The sequence below is a fragment of the Epargyreus clarus genome, unplaced genomic scaffold (assembly GCF_041222505.1).
Source record: "Epargyreus clarus isolate Ecla_fem2 unplaced genomic scaffold, WU_Ecla_fem_2.2 ptg000021l, whole genome shotgun sequence".
NCBI lineage: Eukaryota > Metazoa > Arthropoda > Insecta > Lepidoptera > Hesperiidae > Epargyreus > Epargyreus clarus.
The window spans coordinates 5,326,667-5,346,932 of NW_027332228.1; the positions used below are offsets into that span (position 1 = coordinate 5,326,667).

At 38.0% G+C, this 20,266-nt stretch overlaps 2 protein-coding genes across 6 annotated transcripts in view; one reads left to right on the plus strand and one right to left on the minus strand.

Annotated features, from left to right (window-relative positions):
• Nucleotides 1-6,663, plus strand: part of Nuak1 (Nuak family kinase 1) — a 43,325-nt gene extending 36,662 nt beyond the window's left edge. For all 4 annotated transcript variants that reach the window (XM_073084698.1, XM_073084701.1, XM_073084702.1 and 1 more), the window contains 2 exons: nt 1,316-4,976; nt 5,357-6,663. In XM_073084698.1, coding sequence (XP_072940799.1) covers nt 1,316-4,976; nt 5,357-5,417 — 3,722 coding nt within the window. In that variant the 3' untranslated portion in view covers nt 5,418-6,663. The remainder of the gene's footprint in view (nt 1-1,315; nt 4,977-5,356) is intronic.
• Nucleotides 6,664-12,112: 5,449 nt separating this feature from the next.
• DppIII (dipeptidyl peptidase 3) lies at nt 12,113-19,854 on the minus strand. 2 transcript variants are annotated; one of them, XM_073084232.1, is made up of 14 exons: nt 19,712-19,854; nt 18,950-19,071; nt 18,618-18,770; nt 17,781-18,008; nt 17,520-17,646; nt 17,109-17,397; nt 16,419-16,672; nt 15,987-16,129; nt 15,594-15,705; nt 15,328-15,460; nt 14,611-14,734; nt 14,229-14,370; nt 13,496-13,669; nt 12,113-12,343 (listed from the first exon to the last, which is right to left on the minus strand). In XM_073084232.1, exons 2-14 carry the CDS (start codon nt 19,067-19,069, stop codon nt 12,183-12,185), a joined length of 2,160 nt encoding a protein of 719 aa, XP_072940333.1. In that variant the 5' UTR covers nt 19,070-19,071; nt 19,712-19,854; the 3' UTR covers nt 12,113-12,182. The 2 variants fall into 2 exon arrangements, with proteins under 2 accessions (XP_072940333.1, XP_072940332.1); XM_073084231.1 differs by lacking the exon at nt 19,712-19,854 and adding an exon at nt 19,503-19,675.
• Nucleotides 19,855-20,266: the final 412 nt, after the last annotated feature.

A 20,266-nucleotide genomic window follows, 5' to 3' on the forward strand; every position in this document is an offset into this window, starting at 1 on the left:
ACTATCGACCGCCACACATACATCGACGTAAGACCCCGTCGCAGCCTCTCTTTCGTTCGGCATCCCTCGAATCAGTAACGTTTTCCACCGGCCGTTATGACCCTTTTTAACATTAATGTCATGTATAATAGACTATACTCATGTATTTTAAATCAGTAGCTGTCATAATAGTCTATTATATATTTGAGTGTTCGTATTTTCTAAATTCATTAACATTTGATTAATTTTACTTACCGGTTTTATTTTGCATCGTAGTGTTTATCGTATTTCAAATTGCATTCTTTGTGCAGGTGTTGACTTTCTCCTACCCGCTAACCCTAGCAGGAAAATGTTGCGCTGTTCTCGATTATCATAAATTTATTATTATTATTATTATTTTGTAGTCGCGGAATCGCATGAACCGTGCAGAAAAGGCATTTCGTACGTCGCATAGCCTGTGGCGATGCAGTATTGTTTGTGCAAAGTAGACTGATCACATTTGAGTTTTTATTTAAAATTAATTTTGAGTACAATCGAAATACGGGCAGCGTTACGAGACCGACAGTTAATTGATTTGTTTGGAGCGTCGATCGCGGCCTCGGTGTGTGTAGATAGTGGATGTGGTAGCACATGCACACGGGCGGGGTAGCGGGGCGGGAGCGGGCCGGGGCGGGGCGGGAGCGGGGCAGGAGCGGGGCGGGAGCGGGCTGACAGCGTAGTGAGGTTGTGTTGGTGTGGTTGCAGTTGGGTTGCGCGTTACACTGCATGCTCCGACCAAATCTTCACATCACAGCGGCACCGGCGCCAACCACAAAACCGCCACAAACGCCACACAGGAATAGGTACTAAACTATGTTTATTTCTCATTTATGTGTTTTTGTGTTGCGCATCGCGCGCTGCGGCCGTTTACCAGAATAGAGATGCCTTTATAATGTATGTTTCGCTGACGCAATAATTTTAGTTCGCATTCTGGTATTTTTATTTTTCTTTGATTCGATCGGCAACATTTTAATGCATACTTTTGTGTTTTGGTTTGCACCTCTAAAGCTTTTCGTTTGACCTAAATTTATTAGTTCGTACTCAATCTGTATAATTATTAACTTTTTAACCCGCTGCGTCGATGTTCGCATACCCGTGACTCTACATGGCGAAGTCGCCACGTACCAACAGAATTCTCATTGTTTCACTCGACAGTAACTCATAGCGGGGGCCGCCTCCCGGCCCCCGGACGTGACTCGCGTCATAATCGCCCTCCACGATATCGACACTGTAAATATGCCATCCGAACGTCCGTCGTGCATGATCGAAATCGTGTGTTTTTCGATTAATTTTGCAGGTAACACTAAGAAATCCGGCAAGCAACAAGCGAAGAGCGAACCGAACGCGGAACAAGCGAACGCCCCGAGCGGGCTAGATCTGTCGGACCTCGACCTGAGCGCGATACAGTTCTCGGACGCGGAGATGCGCGCGCTGTCGGGGCTGACGCCGGCGCTGTCGCGGCGCCTGCAGCAGCAGCTGCTGGCGCACCTGCCGCCCGCCGCCGCGCGCTCGCTGCGCCGCACGCTCTCGCTGCAGCCCGCGCCGCGCGCCGCGCCGCCGCCGCGCTCGCGCTCGCTCGGCAAGCCGCGCACGCCCGCCGACACTGCCGCCGCCACGCCCGGAGACACTGCCGCCGGGACGACCCCCGCTGAGGTTTCCAAGGGAAATGAAAAGGCCGTTGACGAGGCCGAAACTCCCGAGAAGGAACCCACGATCGTTCCGAACGCGAAGCCCGATGAGGCAGAGGGGGATGACGCGGTAGACCTGTCGGTGCCGCAGTATTGTACCCTTCCGCGTATCCGAAGACGTTCGTCCGACACGAAGGAATCCATTTCTCCGCCCTCCGTGGCGTCCGAAGTCGGCCTCGACCGTGTCTCCAAGCTCGGAACGCTCCCGAAGGAGCTCGGTACGTCTCGTGGCAGCAGCCTCCGCAGCACCCCGGATCGCCCTCTGCTCAGTAAATATTTGACACCGGAGAGAACCTTGTCCTTGGACGAATCTTACTCGTCGGACAGCGGTAGCATCTTGTCGGAGCCGAGTTATATCGCGGCGTACGGCTCTCCGGCCGGAAATTTGTCGGGCTTGGGTTTCAGGCGACACTCCATGAGATTGGCGGGCGACCACCCGAGAAGACGCGTTTCCAGATTTCTCCGTTCGGATTTCTTCGACACGCCACCGGATGAAAGTGTTTATGCCAAGCATAAGAAAGAGAAGGAATTAGAAACACAAAAAATATTAAAAGAAATTAGAGAAAAGAAAAATAAATCTTTAGAATCATCCGGTGTTAAAAGCCCAGTGGATGCAAAGGATATTCAACCACTTTTTAAGGATGATAGTTCTTGCCTTCGCAAATGCCTCTCACCTGTGAGTAATTTGATAGGGAAAGAACGTAGCAGGTCCAACACCCCATTTTTCCCCATTTTAGATAACATAAAAGAAACTAATTTAGATTGTCCTGTTACATTATCTGACCCAAAGCTGGACTCCAAATTATACGGAAAACTTAATGACACTAAGCAAAAATCTCAGTGGGACGAGAATTCTTTAAATAAAGAATCGAAAATGGTAAGGCCAAAGAGTTATCCGGTTAAAAATCATGAACCGTTTGAAGAGAATAGTCAAAGTACACTTTCTGGTAAAATATTAAACAAAGATACTGAAGCCGATGAAAGAAAGTTGCCAAGAGAGTCAAAATTAATAAGACCAAAGAGTTACCCTACTAGTAGTCCTTCTCCAGAAAAGATGTATGTTAATCGAAGTGTCAAAAAGGAAAGTAAAACTCCGTCAACAAAAGAAGAATCCAACAGTCCGGAAACTAAGACTGACATTGAAGTTAGTTTTAGTATTACTCTACCGAGAAAAAATAAATCACTGGTCTCAGAGTCAGACTCAAATAAAAAGTTAGAATTGGCCGAACAAAAAGAGTTTTCCAAAAATGAGTTTAATAAGAAAGTTACCGATAACTCATCGAATCTTACTTTGAAAAAGTATCAAATATTGAATCCAGGTGACAATGATGGTATCAATATGAAAGATCAAAAGAATAATTCGGAAACCGCTGTCGGAAATGGTGTTATTAGAGAGAATCTTATGAAGATTGGCGACGAAGATAATAAAACCAAAATAATTAAAAGTAATGGTATTAAAAGTGAAGATGTGCTAAAATCAGCAGATTCTGATACAAACGAAAAGAAAGGCGCCGTTAAAAAGAAAATTATTAAAAAGGTTACTTCTAAATCAAAGATTGATTCAGGCGGCGTTCAAGAAGTGAACGAACCTAAAAAATCCGTCGAAAAGAAAAAGGTAACAAAAAAGGTCAAAGACAAAACTGCTGATGAAAGTACTAAGACTACTGTCACAAAGAAGAAGTCAGTTTTACAATCCATAGGACACAAATTAGAGAAACTAGCATCATCAAAATCTAACTCTCCTGAAAAATCATGTCATAATAATGCTGCCAACAATGAATGTAAGAAAGACACGACTAAGATGACTAGAGCGCAGAGAGAACAATCTGTTCCTGTCAACAAGGATCCTCCGACAGAATCAAATCTTATCAAGCGTGCTGTGACGATAACTGATGTAGCAGCATTAGAAAATCAAAACACCTCCAGTAATAAAACGACAGTTTCTAAAGTTCTCGGTCTTTTTAAGAAGTTTGACTCCAAAGATAAAGTTCTGAAGTCATCATTAGAAAAGTCACTTAGTGTTGATGTGAATGAGGAATCAAACAAGAGAAAAGATAGTTTACAAGAATCGCTTACGGATAATGATAAAGAAAAACCCAGACGACCAACATCGTTATTATTGAATGGATTAAGCCGCAAAAATAAATACGGAAAATCAGCAAGTGACAATTCCTCTGCTAACTCGTTAGATAATGATGATCAGCTCATATTATTTAAAAAAGATAACGAAACGAAAAATATAAGAAACTCATTAAAATTAGATTTCTCCAGATTGCCAAGAGTAAAAAAAATAGTTCCTACAAATCCTGTGATAGAACCACAAATCATGAATATTTCTGCTGTTGACAAGGAGACTGATAATAAACATATTCCCGAAAAAAATGATACTGTTATTGATGATAATGTTAAAGTTGATATTGTTGATACTCACAGCCGCAGCCGATCTAGAAGTAGATCTACGTATTCAAATTCAGATATAAGGTCTGAAAACAGCGCTGAAATAAAATATTTAGACAAGAATCCCTTCACTTCGACTGAAAACTCTGTACATTCGCATTTACGAAACCACGAATCGACTACGCCCGAAAAAGAAGACATTGTCGATAGAATACGAAGAAAAAGCTTTTATTCCAGATTCAACGAAAAAAAACAACGCCGGAAAAGCAGTTTAGTGGGTCCCGGTGCCACGGAATACGACCCCGTGGCTAGGATACATTCTCAACCAACGGAAACCAAGTTCGACGTGTCCCCGACGTCTCCTGGCATTTATGATATATCCCCTGGATACTCGATTGCGTCAGACTTATCTCCGTCCACAGATCGTTATAGAAATTTATTAACCGATTTGCCCATTAGCACCAGAAACAACTTACGATACGACTCCCTTAACGATAAGGTTGATACGTATCGATCTCTCGATCGGAACGATTTCAGGAAGTACCCCGGAAGCAGAAGTTACTTGGATTACGATCAACCGTTATCATATGGGAGCAGTAGATACTCGCGAACCAAGTCGCTTTTAGACAGTGCCGATGGAACGGATGATCAGAGTCTCACTCATCGAGAACCGCATAAGTATAATAGAACGAATTCCTTGTACACTCCTGGAAGTTACGCAACGTACAGGCCGAAAAGAACTCTGAATACTGCCATACTTTTAAAAGGCGAAAAGGAACCGAGTCCAGAGAATATTTTGGACAAAATAAGACAACGAAAGATATCAATCAGCGTGACCAGAAAACCGGACTCTGAAAAGGACCCACTGCCGAGGTGTGTATTTTTTTTCATGTCATCGTAAATAATAAAAAATAACTTTCCCAAAGTTAAGATTTACACTTTGCACGCTTCACGCTTTGAAAATCTTTTTATAACACTAATGCTTTTTTAAGTTTTTTTTTTATATAGAAATATGACAACTAAACTGTTTAGATTATACAGTTATATAAAATTAAAAATCCATTGTAGATATAATGTTACATGTAGAAAGGCACATCTTAAATAAAACATTGTAAAAAAATAACGATCGATTTCTTGTAAACATCTGAATAGTACACAAAACATTCGAAGACCACTGTTAAAATATCACTCAACACTAGCAATCGATGCATTTAACTATTAGATCTAAGTTCTTAACTCTAACCAAATTTCAGATCCACTGTCTCACCTAAAGGCGAAGGCGACGGTGCAGAACGCTCTGAGAAAGCTAACTGAGAGGCGCTACTGAAGTTAATATCTACTACTACAGAACTAATAGTGATTATCTGAAGCATTTTTGAAAGAACACTCGAATATTTATTTAACGTGAGGATGTACCCTAAATTTTACGTGTACAGAATCTCAAGCGTGTTTTACTATTGTCCTTTCTATTATTAACACCGAAGGAGATTTGTTTTTTCATGTCTAAGTCCCAGTAGTCTCTCAACTTTAGTGTCAAAATAGGTAATTCTTAATATTTGAATGAATTAGGCCATAGTCAGTAAAATAGTGTCAAACATTTCACGTAGGTGTAGGATGGTTGCATTTGAACACTTGCAAAACTATTGTTCTACTTCGAATCTTTAAAGTCTGTAAATATTTCTGTATCTGCTGCGGTTTTATCATAGTTTATAGTAATAATGACGAACACCGAGACATCTTTGTTAAAAGTATTTACAAAGGATAATTAAATTTATATACAATATTTTGCGAAAACTTCTTTTGTCAAAGAGTTTATTGTGAATTGAATCTTATGTGCCTTTACACAACGTTTACGACTGGATTTGATATAGTCCATTTTATTGAAGAAATAAAATGACACGATTTTAGTGTGTTTGCACAAATACGTTTTACTCAGTATGTTAATTTTAATTTTTAGCTCGTATTAATTTACAGTTTTGTATGCTACCCTAAGTCAATTTTAAGTTTTAATGTTTTAATGGTAATCACATAGTATTGAATGCTAAGTCAAATCGTAACAGTTATCGAATAGAATGGTGCTTAGTTGAAGGTTTTCTTAGAAATAAATCGTATTTATAGAAAGTTATAGAACCACTTACAGGATGTAGGTCAGCTATTTTGTCAATAGAATGTTTTCGATTCAAATTATATTTACTTGCAATAATATCAAGACTCCACTAAAGTATTATTACGAGATGTTAATATGGTTATCGCCTGTGGCCATTTTATTTAAAGTATAATTTTATTATCCTCAGTGATTGGCTTGTCCAATAAATGGTGTTATAAGCAATAATTTTGACATGTTAAATTACATTTATTATTTATCTTCATTTGACTCTTATTTATTAATTTTATTTTAGAATTGAGACTATTTATTACTGTGTGGTGATTGTTAATATTTTTCTTTTAGTCATGGTTACAGCCAACGTGTTGAAGAGGTGGACTGTGATTTTTATGAATAATATTAAAATTACTATCACACATGTTTTGTATTGAATGTGAATAAATTATATAGTTGAAACCGATTTTTATTTATGACCTATCACTCTTCTTTACCATTTATTTATGTATATATTTTCGAAATTTCCAAAAAATTTAAGTCTGATAAAAATGAAGATAATAAAATATTTAATTATTTAGTTTATAAATAGTTTCTTTTAATTCATATAAACAGATTATAACATTTATACATTTGTCTACTATAAAGGTGTAATATTTTTTTTTTGAAACAGTCCAATCGGATTGTTACTACTTTCTTTTTAACAGACTTCAAAGGAAGAGAAGTTATCTATTCGTCGCGTATATATAATATATATATATGTATATATTAGAATCGGAGATAAATTAGGGGAAACATGACCATAAACCAGAACAATATTTAATGGTGCGGTAATATTACAACATTGACATATCCAACACGCTTTTCTATAAACAATAAGCCAATTCTAAAGAAACAATTCTCAATAACCACGCCACAGTTTTTAGACATCTGTCCCATCTGTCATTCCTGTTATCGTCATCGAGGTCATCAACCATTTCTTCTTTCTATTCGGCCAGCTTAGCATCGTAGTGGTTATATTCTCTTTGCTTAGCATTTTAGACACAGTAGTGACATCTATATAGTTTCCCATTTATAACACGGCCATCCTGACATTGTGGCGTTCTCGACACATCCTTCTCATGGACCATCGACGTCTCGTAAATGCAGGAACTGCCTCATACCAATGCAGCAGAGGCACAGGTGCATCGACAGTCCTGGCTGAAGTAGTAGACGGAGGTGTTGCCAAGCCCGGACATGGTGGTATTGTCATCATCTTCATTCACCAGGCAGAACCTCACCATCTGTCTGCGCACAGTTGATTGTAGAGTTTTATAGACATAAATCTCTACTTTTTAAGTCTGAAAATAGAAAACGAAAAATAGAATACTCAGTTTTCACACTGTAATGACTGTGTAGCATAGTTACTCACAATCGCGCAACTAGACATAAACCATAGGCACGACGTTAGCATAGTTTAGTTACATAGTACTGCAAATAAAAAACAAATGACCACATGACATAGGCACGTCGTTAGCATATCATGGGTTACCCACATGTGTATAAGAGACCAAATAAAAGTAAATGACCACATGACATAGGCACGTCGTTAGCATATCATGGGTTACCCACATGTGTATAAGAGACCAAATAAAAGTAAATGACCACATGACATAGGCACGTCGTTAGCATATCATGGGTTACCCACATGTGTATAAGAGACCAAATAAAAGTAAATGACCACATGACATAGGCACGTCGTTCGCATATCATGGGTTACCCATATGTGTATAACATAGGCACTTCGTTAGCTTATTATACACATGGAGGAAAAATAAAAAATCTTCAGCGCCCGTCAGTTTTCACACCGGCTATTGGCCCTCGACAGCGCCCACAATGCTGCAGCTTCTAGTGCAGCTCACAAGCATTGGGCAAGCTGCACCCGCAGCACATGGCAACGCTCAACAGCGTGTGACAGGGACCACTGCACTCGGCAGCGCAGCGCCCGCGCAGACCTGCAGCGGATAGTGCACATCCATCAGCGCACGTACAATTCGGCGTAGGCACCACATGCCAATGTGTCATATACCTGTACATTGAGAATAAATTATTACAACATGGTTTATGTACATTACACGAAAGTAGTGTGTAATAGGGAAATAGTGTAAGTCAGCTTACACAAGCTTCTTGGTTCGTCAGGCTCTTAACAGGTAGAAACTCATATGCCAAAATTTGATGGTTGGGCTACACATAGCACTGTATGTCATCGGTGTAATATAGTTGAATGCAGAGTAAAAAAATACAAGTGAATGGTCATTTCCGTCGTGATATTGAAAATGAAGTACAGTATACTCACTACTTTTGACCATGACAAGTACTGACAACACCCCTGTCAAAACTATAGTTTAGGTTTGACGCGTTGCATATCACAGACTTGCTGAAAGAGCCAATTCACAAATTTCGGACGTCACTACATATTGCATTTAACAATTAACGCTTTATAACTCACCAATCTCTCGTCGTTAAGTCAGAAACAAGGTAAGTTTTGAAAAACACCTATCTTTATCTAGAACCAACACGAGCTCGGCCGTACCTGACCAAAACTTATGTTTGCCAATGTACACAATTTAGATGTATAAAAACGAACAATTTAAATTTTACCAAAACCTGCAGATGTCAAAATTGTACGAAACTTCCTTTCAAAGAGACCATCGAATAATAATATGACCGGTAGTTCATTGAAGTTTTGGTAGTAAGCCATGCCATCCATGTAAATGTTACATGGAGTAGTACGGCTCACTAAATAATGAGAATTAATGTTTACAGTTTCATCAAATTTAACAAAGAACAAGAATAGTAGAACGAACGATCATACTTTATTCATATAAATGACACACAGTACATGTTAAACTTTTTTTTTAACGATGCTGTGAAGTATTTTTAAATTCACAAGTTCAATAAATGAACCAAGAAACGAACGAGTTCAATTCAATAAAACATTTTAATAAATAAAGTTTAGCATGTGATCCATGGTTATGATTCACACAACCTAGTTCTTTTATTTTTTTTAATTAAAAAGGAAAATAAAAGTTTTAATAAAGGAAATAAGGCTTAACTTTCTTATTAAAGTAAAAACTTCATCTAAAAGCAAGTCCCAAATTAATTCAACACAATTACCACTTTGTTTAGTCCAACACAGCGTCAAGCTCCTATAAAGCTACAACGCGAGCGTCTGTAGTGCCACAGACATCGGTGATTCCATTGAACACATGCCACCAACGCTTATAGAATGTCCATACACCGATACCACCGTACTAAACTTGAGAGAACTCTTTTACAGTTTTTCATTAATTAGGAATTCAATAACTCACCCAGGCTCAAATTCAAAACGTCCACATCCTTACCAAAGAACAATTTATATTCCATTTGAAGCGCCCTTAATGCCAGCATTGCACGGTAGACCATGCAGCACACGTTAGCATTGACAGTGCTCGCAGCGCACGGCATCGCACTAAGTGAATGGCAGCAGTGCACAACAGAGCCCGCAGCGCCGATAACGCGCGGCAGCGCCCGGCACGTGATAGTGTCCACAACGCTTATAGCGCGCGACAGCGCCCACAACGCTTATAGCGCGCGGCAGCGTCCACAGCGCCCATAGCGTGTAGCAGCGCCCACAGCGCCCATAGCGCGCGGCAGCGCCCGGCAACGCCAGTAGCGCCCATAGCGCGCGACAGCGCCAGAAGCGCAGAACAGCGCCTGTAAGCGCTCGTTAGCGCCAGGAGCGCAGGACAGCGCTTATCAGCGTCGGCAGCACCAACAACGCACAGAATGCCGCTTGGTAGCGCACGCAGCGTTCGGTATGGCCTTTACCGCCAGGTAGCATCCGCAGCATTCAGTGGCGAACGTTTCACACAACAAGCAGCCGTGCAGCACTAAGCAAACACCTCTTGCAGCCTTCGACAGCGGCTGTAGCGCTGGAGAACGCCTGCAGCACCAGCAGCTTATAGTAGACTTGTCTGGCTATCTTAGCCTGAGTTCCTTCGTCATCATAAGTTTCTGTGCAAAACAAAATATTAGAGACAATTAATTTACTTTCGACTTCATAATGCGTGCGTTAACATACTTGTTGCACTACAACAATAGTAATTTAAGCCAGAATTAACATTTAATTAATAATGAGAAAGAGTGGTTGCGAGGAAGCTGTGCTGTCACTTTGATCTTACAAAAGTATCTCAAAATTCCAACCCGTTAATAATTAATTTAGCGGCAGGCATTAAAAACATTTTACACAGAAAATCCCCATATGCAGGTTCAGAACTTAATAAAATAGCACTAGCAATAGTATAGCGCTATTATAGCAATTAAAATTAAATAGATGGTGAAGAAATTCGTTTTAACTTCTATGAAGATTCGACGATTGCATCATACATCATACATGGACGTTTTGACGTTTGGCGACATGGTAAATGTCCATAAAAACATGAGTACAAAAGCCCAACTCCAGCAACATACATTACAGCTTGTTCATAATGAAAACTATAGCGGAAACATAAAGACACCACTCTCCGCACCATGAATGGTGTATTTCCTCAACACTTGTCTTGAATTGCCATAATACCGGGGATCTCAACTCGAACCGCCCATGCAGCATAAATACTACCATCTGATGATGATCCACATGCTAGCTTGAAACGTTTAATATGTCGACTGAGCTTGTTACCTGCAAACATAACTAACCAAGCATACGAACTATAGAAGTTATTAAACATTATTTGGTGCAGCGGATTCAACAAAGGCTTTAACATCATCATAGCTCGGCCAATCCTGACCTTTACTTATGTCGGCAAGGTACAGAATTTCGGTGCATAACAATTATCGGATATTCATAAATCATTTTTAAGGTATTTGTAATTGACCATCTAAAAGTTAAATGGATAATTGTATTTTTGTAATTATTACATCTTTCGGGCGCGTTCACACGTGAAATGCATTATTTCGACGAATCCTTACAATTTTCACACACCACACACACAATAAACATGTTTGGACCAATAGCGGAAATATGAAAATGTTGATTTGATTTTACCGTGTTACCAATCCAATGAATGGCGTTATGTTACCATGGATGATGCCGCAGTAGAAAGCATATCCACTTTACCAGCAAATACATCTTACTTAAGTCTCAAGCGTCAGTGATCGCGTGACCGATTCAGACAAAGGCAGTATCATCCACGCCGGCGCAAGTCCACCCGTCGTCTCTCCGTTGAGCGGACTAATCTATCCTTGAGCATACGGCCACGATACCAGCTTCTCTGTTGGTCTCGACTTTGCCGATAAACGCGGTCTGAAATCTTTAAGGGGCGTGTGGGATAGAATCACGTGGATCCTATCCCACTTCTGATATTAGAATCGGAGATAAATTAGGGGAAACATGACCATAAACCAGAACAATATTTAATGGTGCGGTAATATTACAACATTGACATATCCAACACGCTTTTCTATAAACAATAAGCCAATTCTAAAGAAACAATTCTCAATAACCACGCCACAGTTTTTAGACATCTGTCCCATCTGTCATTCCTGTTATCGTCATCGAGGTCATCAACCATTTCTTCTTTCTATTCGGCCAGCTTAGCATCGTAGTGGTTATATTCTCTTTGCTTAGCATTTTAGACACAGTAGTGACATCTATATAGTTTCCCATTTATAACATATATATATATTTTAAATTTAACTTAACCCAGATTTTCCATCATAATTATTTGGCAACTGGAAATCAATGAAATAACCAGTTGGAAAGTACAACTACTTTCCAACTGGTTACCTCATTGACTTCGTTCGTTGATCGTAATGTACGTACAACAATCGTTAGGTAAGTACTTGAGAAAGTTAACAAAATAAATTAATAAAAAGATAAGAAAAACGAAAATGAGTTAAAATAATATATTTATAGTGATAAAAAATTAAAAATCAGTTTACAATAATTGGTATCGCATAGTTCACGCGGCGAGTTGGTGCAGCTCCTCGAAGTGTTTGCGGTCGGCCTCGGCGAGCTGCTCGAGCGCCTCGTCCACGGCGGCGTCGGGGAAGCGCGCCACCCACGAGCGCACCATGCCCTCCGCGCTCGCCGGGTACCGCGTTAGCTCCACGTCGCCGTCCTCTGCCACAGAATAATCCGATTGTGTTTATTTTCATATTTTGTTCACACGTATGAACGTTATAATGGGCATGATGACATATTTTGAAATCCCCTTCTATTATGTAGGACTGTAGGTACATGTCTACTGATTCAAAAAATCTTAATATTTCGGCAATAAATTCGGTATTAACGAAAACATTAGCATTTTTAAAATAAAAGAGTAACTAAGCGCGAAAACGCTCACGGGTACCATGGCGTCCGCAAGTGACGTCACGCTTAGATATCCCATAGAAAAGTTCAAGCAATACGGTGACACGCCAACAAATGACGCCATTTCGTCCCGATTACCGTTATAAACAAGATGGCCGACTGCAAATTTAACATTTTTATGTTATTGAAAATATAATACATCTTAAAGTTTTGATTAAAACCGGGTCATTTTTGAGAGTTCTTTCAACATATTGTTTTAAATTAAATAATTTATTCTTTGAATTTTGAATACTGTCATCATGCCCATTAAATGTTACGCGACGAATGTAAATGACGTAAAATGTAAGTCTGTATATAACAACTTTTTCTGGTGTTGTTCTTTGCCGTTTGAGTTTACGTCGCCCGTGAAAAATAGGACACGAGTTATTACAAATTGGCTCCGACAATTAATCAATTTTGGACCTTATTACTGTTTTTATATGGTAAACACAGTTTATTATTATTTTTTTAACATTGGAGATTTAAACGACAAAAACATTAGGGATTTGAAAAATCGGACCTTCGAACATGCACTTTTATGCATGATACAAACTAATAATTCTAAATTCCTGTCGATACGAGGTAATTTTAGGAGCGACAATGAATTTTAAGTTATTCTACAGCAAAAGATTGTTTGGTGCGAACATAGATAAGTATAGATACCTCACCGTCTTGTAATTGAAGGAAGTCATTAAATGGCTTAAACAGCTGACAATGCCGACATGCGCAGTTAAGCGGTGCAAAAACACGAAATCGAAGAAAAAATGCAGAGAAATATCGTTTCATTCCTAAATGATCTAAAAACTACATTTTTTTTATATTTTTCAAACACGAAAAAAGATGACAGTGACAATTTCATTTGTCAAAACTGATTTTCTTGTTAGGAGTGAGTGATCTTTACTAATCTATGGGTGCAAGGCGTACCGGTGCACCGCGTGTTGGGCTGCACGAAGATGTTCTTGGGCTGCTTGTGGAGCAGCACGATGTCCCGCCAGCGCGCCCAGGCGGGCGAGGGGTCGCTGTAGCGCGCGAACAACCGCTCGCCCGCCGCCGCGTCGCCCGTCGCCTTGATCGTCTGCAGCTTCACCAGGAACTCACCTGCGAAAATTAATGCATGTTACAGTTCGCGCCAAACTGCTAGTCCTCGCTGAAGTTGTTGCGAGCAGTTGTAGTCATACAATTTGCTATGGCGACGCGAATCATTTCTATGTTTAGTGCGGACTAACCTTTATACGCGGATTCTACTAAAGCAGATTCGATGTAGACGTTGTGTGCTATCGACCTAAAATAACACCGTTCACTCTATTACCGTTCTGCGACCAAGAATAAGTGTAGCAGCAGTTTCATGTATTTTACCGCTATCATGTACAGCCAAGTGCATACTAAACATGAGGATTATAGATATAATTAGCATTAGCATTCTTCCACTGATGGACCGAAATATTTTCTCAGAATTGAAATTATAATACGCAATTCTAGCCAGATAAAAATTTGATGATTTTTACCACACATGCATTAAATAAAATTGTTATTATTTTAAATACGTGCCTAACTTCAATATTCAGTAACATTGTTCCTACATTAGCTACTGCAATACTTGCTCTGTCTACCAAGAGTAAATAGTTTTGTGGTGTTTAAAATTAATAATAAAATATACCAATAATCTTCTTTCCATCGGTCGCGAGACGGTCTCGCTGCAAGTTTAGCAGCAGGTTTTTGCCCGGATCCACTTCGGTGACGGTAAGAACTCCTTCATCTTCTAATAATCTCATCAGTGCAAAACGAGCTCTGGCGTGCGCCTTTAGGGTGAAATGATAATATTAAAATTAGATAAATAATTAGAAAGAACTCCTGGTATTATTCAAGAAGTATTGGATAATTTTCGGGTATTATTAGTCAAATAGATAGATGCATTGAGTCAATCGGCGTACAATTCCGGATCTGGAGTAATTTCGATACGTTCGATAAGTATTAACGACGTAATTTGTCTTGAATATCAATAGAAGATTATTAGCTGCAAATGTAACTTGAATTTTTACCTGTAGCCAAGTTTTCGTGGAGGGTTGGTACATCTCTGTGGCCTTTGCAGCGCCGTTCCACAGCAGGCTGAGCCAGTTCACGTACATAACGTCGTCCGCCTCCTGACCCTCGTAACCAAATATTCTGTGGACGATAAAACAAAACTCACGTGACAAATATATTTTTTTACATAGCGCTCAATTTCAAACAGAAGTTTTAAACTTGAATTTTATAGATCTATTGCTCTATGAATATTATATTTTATAAGGCACTAATTTCATAAAAAATAATGTGATAAACATTTTGCAACTGATATAAATACATAACAGGGATTAATACAATCAGCGTAATATAATAATAATTTGTAAATAATAATTTGCAATATGTATATGTATTATTAAATATATGCTATAAATGTATTAATAATATAATAGTAAAGCAGCAATGACAGCCTAGTGGTTAAGAAACTCGGCCTCTCGAACGAAGGGTACTAGGTTCAATCTCTCCACTCATCTCTGATTTTTCAAAATTATATGCGTATTAGAAAATAATTATCACTTGCTTAAACGGTGAAGAAAAACATCGTGAGGAAACCTGCACGACTGAGAGATTAATTAAAAAAAATGTCAAAGGTATGTGAAGTTTACCAATTCGCACTTGGCCAGCGACTTTGGGAGGAGACCCTTGCGCAGCAGTGGGACAATAATGGGTTGATGATGAATAAATGTATTGCTTACTTGAGAATTTCAGGCACCAGTGATAGGTAAAGGCCCACAGCTTCGGCGCGGCATTCTTCGAACGCAGATCCAAGAGTTGTGAATTTACTGTCATAAGTCTCGCCTTCCGTGTACCACGATTCTATCTTCCCACCTATACCAAATATTGCAAAATCATTGTACATATTACTTTATTGAACTTAACTTTTATGGTTATCTTATTTTAAGCTATTTGCATTTTTCTAATTTTCTGGTAGCTGGTTTAAATAAGGAACTTGTTATCTTACCAGTAAGAGGATTTTTTACTTTTTCCTTATCGAAATTGAAGGTACCGTCAGCATTCTGTCGAAGCAGCTTTCCACAGCCGTGACCTAAGAGCTCATGCAGACCAACTTGCACCTATTTGAAAAATAATTATTAAGTTAACATGTTCCTAATGTATGCAAATGGATAGGAGTTTGTATAAATTATGTAATATGTAAGTTCCATTTCTAATCAGTCTCGCATGGCATCTCAATTATATCTAGAGTTGTTAACATACTCATGAGAGGCCTTTGAACAATCTTCTTTATTTGCAATCGGTTAAATTAAATATCTACATAGATTGCTTACATTTAATATAACATGTGGAGTATATCATTTCGTTACTTTTATTACATGTAAAATTACAGATTGCATACCTCGAAAGCAGCCACCCTATACTTTTCCAACAACTGCTTGTCGCTCTCGGACAGGAACGGGATGACAGATTCCTTATATGCAGCTGGGATCACATTACCGAGGGATACGTTCTTAAAACCTTCGTTCTGACGGATCTCGTCGTCTAGATAAATAAAATAATGTATTTTGGTATTAGTATAAATTATGATGACACAAAAATATGAAAGTTAAATAACATATTACATTTTATGCATATTTTATATTAGAGGATTTCATTGCTATTTTCTTTTCTCTGGAAGTGAAATCTTGGTAATAAATGAGCAAAATGGTAGTAGAGCAAAATAGTTCATATGGTGATTGGTTTTCCATAAAAAATGTGTAAATGTCGTATGTAATTTCCATAAAAAATGTCCGTGTAAAATTCCTATCAAAAAGAAGTTATGGACACTCACAATTTGGAATGTTAATCCCAGCTGGAATGCCACTACCAGAGAAGGTCAATACGTCCAGGCTGGTGAAGTCAGGGCGGAGGAAGGTGTCCTTCTCAAGGTCCTCGCCCCAGGGCAGCAGCTTGATGAACCTCTCGGCGCCTTCCACTAGGCGACCAAACTTCTTCGACATCTCCTTATTGACTACGGCCACGAAACCTTCGAACTCGCCGCGCTGTCCGCTCGGGTCTCTGTACGTTTCTATGAAGCCCTGGTATCTGGGGATATTACCACGCTTTTATTAGCTTGGGTTGTATGTATGTATGTATCTATGTAACGGAATCTTTGAACTCGATTTTTACCCACTTTGAACGGTTTTATCCCAATTTCCTCATTAGGATCGTCAGGAATCAGGATTACCGATTTTCCTTGTGTGATTTTAGCATGGTTTTTAGTTTTTAAACTATTTATAATTATTTTAAATCTTACATCGATCAGTTACTCAATAAATAGCCGGCAATATGCGACAGTCTTTTAGCTATTGAATAGTACTAGTAGTAGCATGTATATTTTTTTGTACTACTATCGTGCAAAAATTATGTAAAGTACAAAATTCTATAGGTACAATGACATAATTTTTAGTAATGTCGTAATGAAGAACTCAAAAGAATCATGCTTTGTTTCAACTGCATGGTGAAGGTTAAGCTTACTCACGTTTCGATAATAGGTCCCTTGTCCTTGATCCAGTATCTGCTACCCTCCTTGTGTTCATTTAAATCTCCCTCCCTGAAGCTATTAATGTAGTGTTTTAACATGTTCTTCTCATTATCATTTGCAGCATAATCAATTGCTTTGGAAAGGTTATCATTAACTAATTTCAGCAGAGGTGAATAGTCACCCCGGGTTACTTGGAAGTATGCATTTTTGTATTTTTCCTTTTCCATAGTAATCGGTGTTTTGGGGGTTGTTTCCACACTTGCATAATGGATGGTGTAAATTGGTACTGCAACATAACATTAAACAATCCATTAATACTTTATCAACATACAACAATAATACTTTGCAACTTGTGTATCACACTTATAAAGATAATTGTAGACAGCTTTATCATTTCACCCTACTTACATCCATCATCAGCAACTGTTTTGAATGTTCTACAGATGTATGCTTCTATGCGTTTGGTTTTCATCCAGTCATTGACCAGGTTTGAATCTTCTTCTGTGCAGTTACTTGAGAAATATGTTGTTATACCCTGAAAATATAGGTCAAATAAAGTTCTAAAAAGGCAAGTTATCATCCCATAATTTAAATAAACTATGAAATGAGTATATGTAATGAATTTGAGTTACAGAAAATAGAAATTCTTTAAACCTGATATGTATTTACCTTGTTAGCCAAACCCAAGCTTGTCAGTCTTGGGGCTAAACTGTAGATAGCATTTTGAGTATTCTGCCACAACTTGGTCAGATGTGTACCGTCATTCTCATAAGCTTTCGATGCTTTTACAATGAGCTCGAATGATTCCTTGGATAAATTTGGAATGAATTTGGTGTCGCCGAAACCTTTGTAGTTACCACTGTTTGCAAAAATTCCACCAGCATACACTAAAAATGCCTAGAAATAATATTATATAAGAGTATAAAATATGCGAGTAGTAGAGAAGAGTTTATTTCAACACTAAATTATCCGTGGTAAAATAATTTTCTGGTTTATTCCTTACTATTATTCCTTTATTATATTATGTTGTGTTGATTGCCAATTATATTTGTTATATTCTATCATATATTATATGTATAACAAAGATATTTTTTTGTAAATAATATCCAAAGTAATTTTGATTTGATTAATAATAATTTAAACATTGGGATATACAAGAAACCGAAGTACAACAACATGTTGTCTATAGTCAGGTACACCTATGGAGATAGGAGTTAGTGTAAAAATATTAGTCAATAGTAATACGGTAAGTTACATATTGACATACAAATAGAAGAAATAGAATATTATTGGAAGTCAATATCAACCACAACTAGTTCATACAATCCCTTATCTTTATGGAAGTGGTAAATACTTATCAAATAATACTTAGTAATAGCTGCATAAATCTGTTATAACTTATAACTATTAATATATATTTTTATGATTATTTATTTATATATTCAAATGTACAATAGATTTTGTTTGCAATATTGATTAAAAAAAATTAAAAATAGTTAAACATACTTGAAAGTCATCTTCTGACGCTCCTGCTTTTAATGCAGATGTCTTAAGTTCTTCCAAAGGTTCACCTATAAATATCCTGTGCAGTAAGGAGAATATTCTAGGTGATTCTGGACTGGTTTGAACCAGGACTATTAGACCTCCATTCCAGGCAGACTGAAATAATAAACCAGGAATATTATTTAAGCAGTATATCCATCAAATCGTAAACTATGAAGTAGTTTTGTATGAAAAATTATAATTATTACCATATTTATGACATTTTGTACCCTGTTTAAGGGTAAATATAGTTTATATGCAGTATTACAATAACAAAAATGAGATGAGAAACTAACCTGGCTCAAATAATGTGCATACAGTTTTTCCTTCTTGGTCAAATTTGTAAATGCTTGCGAGCTGTCCAATTCAACAAATCTTTGATTGTTTGGTAGGATAAAGTTAGACTTGTCTTCCATTGCTGCAAATTGAAACAATAGCCTACACACTGATGTGGTGTTTTCATCACCGTTGATGACCGTAGGAACATTTAAAGGAAATGTACATGTAGTTCTACACACATCTAAAACCCTCTAAGTTGACCTCTAACCCTCTAAGCATGTGCTCCTTAACTGTGGTAGGCCTGAAGCACAATCCAAGTGAAGTTCCAATGGGTATTGGTAGAAAATACACACACACAATACAAACTTGACACACAAGTATTTTATAGTCTAATGAAAGCTATACAAAATTTTTAAGTATTTTACATAAATATATCTTTTGTTAATCCAGTTAAAAGTTATATGCAGCTAAGTGAATAATTTGGATAAACACGCCCACTTCAAAAAGTTGGTTAATAACTTTAACGGAGTTGCATGTAATTTTAATAAGCCCAAGGAGCAAGGTACTGACCATTAACTACTTTAGCCGACTGCACGGAACCAACAGCAGGTGTCCCAGACGAAAACCGATAGTATTTACTATTAATAAATGAATCAGCAATATTGGATCGCCGGCATTTAACAAGGTTAATAGTCAGATATCGCAACATTTCATTAAAATTTATGCTCTCAAAGGAATATATATAATGTATTATATACTTTACGATAGCCTGTACTTACTAAGATTTATAATGTTCTTATACCAAATATTTTTTTAAACTTTAAATGCTAGAAATCAGCAAGAACAAAAAATTCACAAAGCTGTCAAAGAAAGAACAAATCAGCAACGAATGCACAATTTGTGACAATTTGTGAATTGCATAAATGACCATGAAGTTATAGGTAAATATGGAGAACACACTTCGAATACCTACTTGAAGCAAAACCTATGTATCACCATCTCGCTCTCTGTGGGCAGACCCTCTCTGTCTAAGTAGGGTAACCTTTATTTATTTTGGCACATAGGGCCAATGTTGCCACATTACCGAATCCTTAAGAAATGGGATTATAATTCGTTGAATTGCCAACCCAGATATGCATACGTGACCTACGATTTTGGGATTTTCAATTGAACTAATCATAGTTCAAGTATTTATTTAAAGGTAAATTATTTGACAGTGTTTAACTTCTGGTTAGGCTAGTGTGGTGACTAATTCTAAGAATTTTCTAGGAGATTTAAAGAAGAAGATAGCAATACTATAGTCCACACTAGAAAGAGAGGTCGGCCCACAGAAA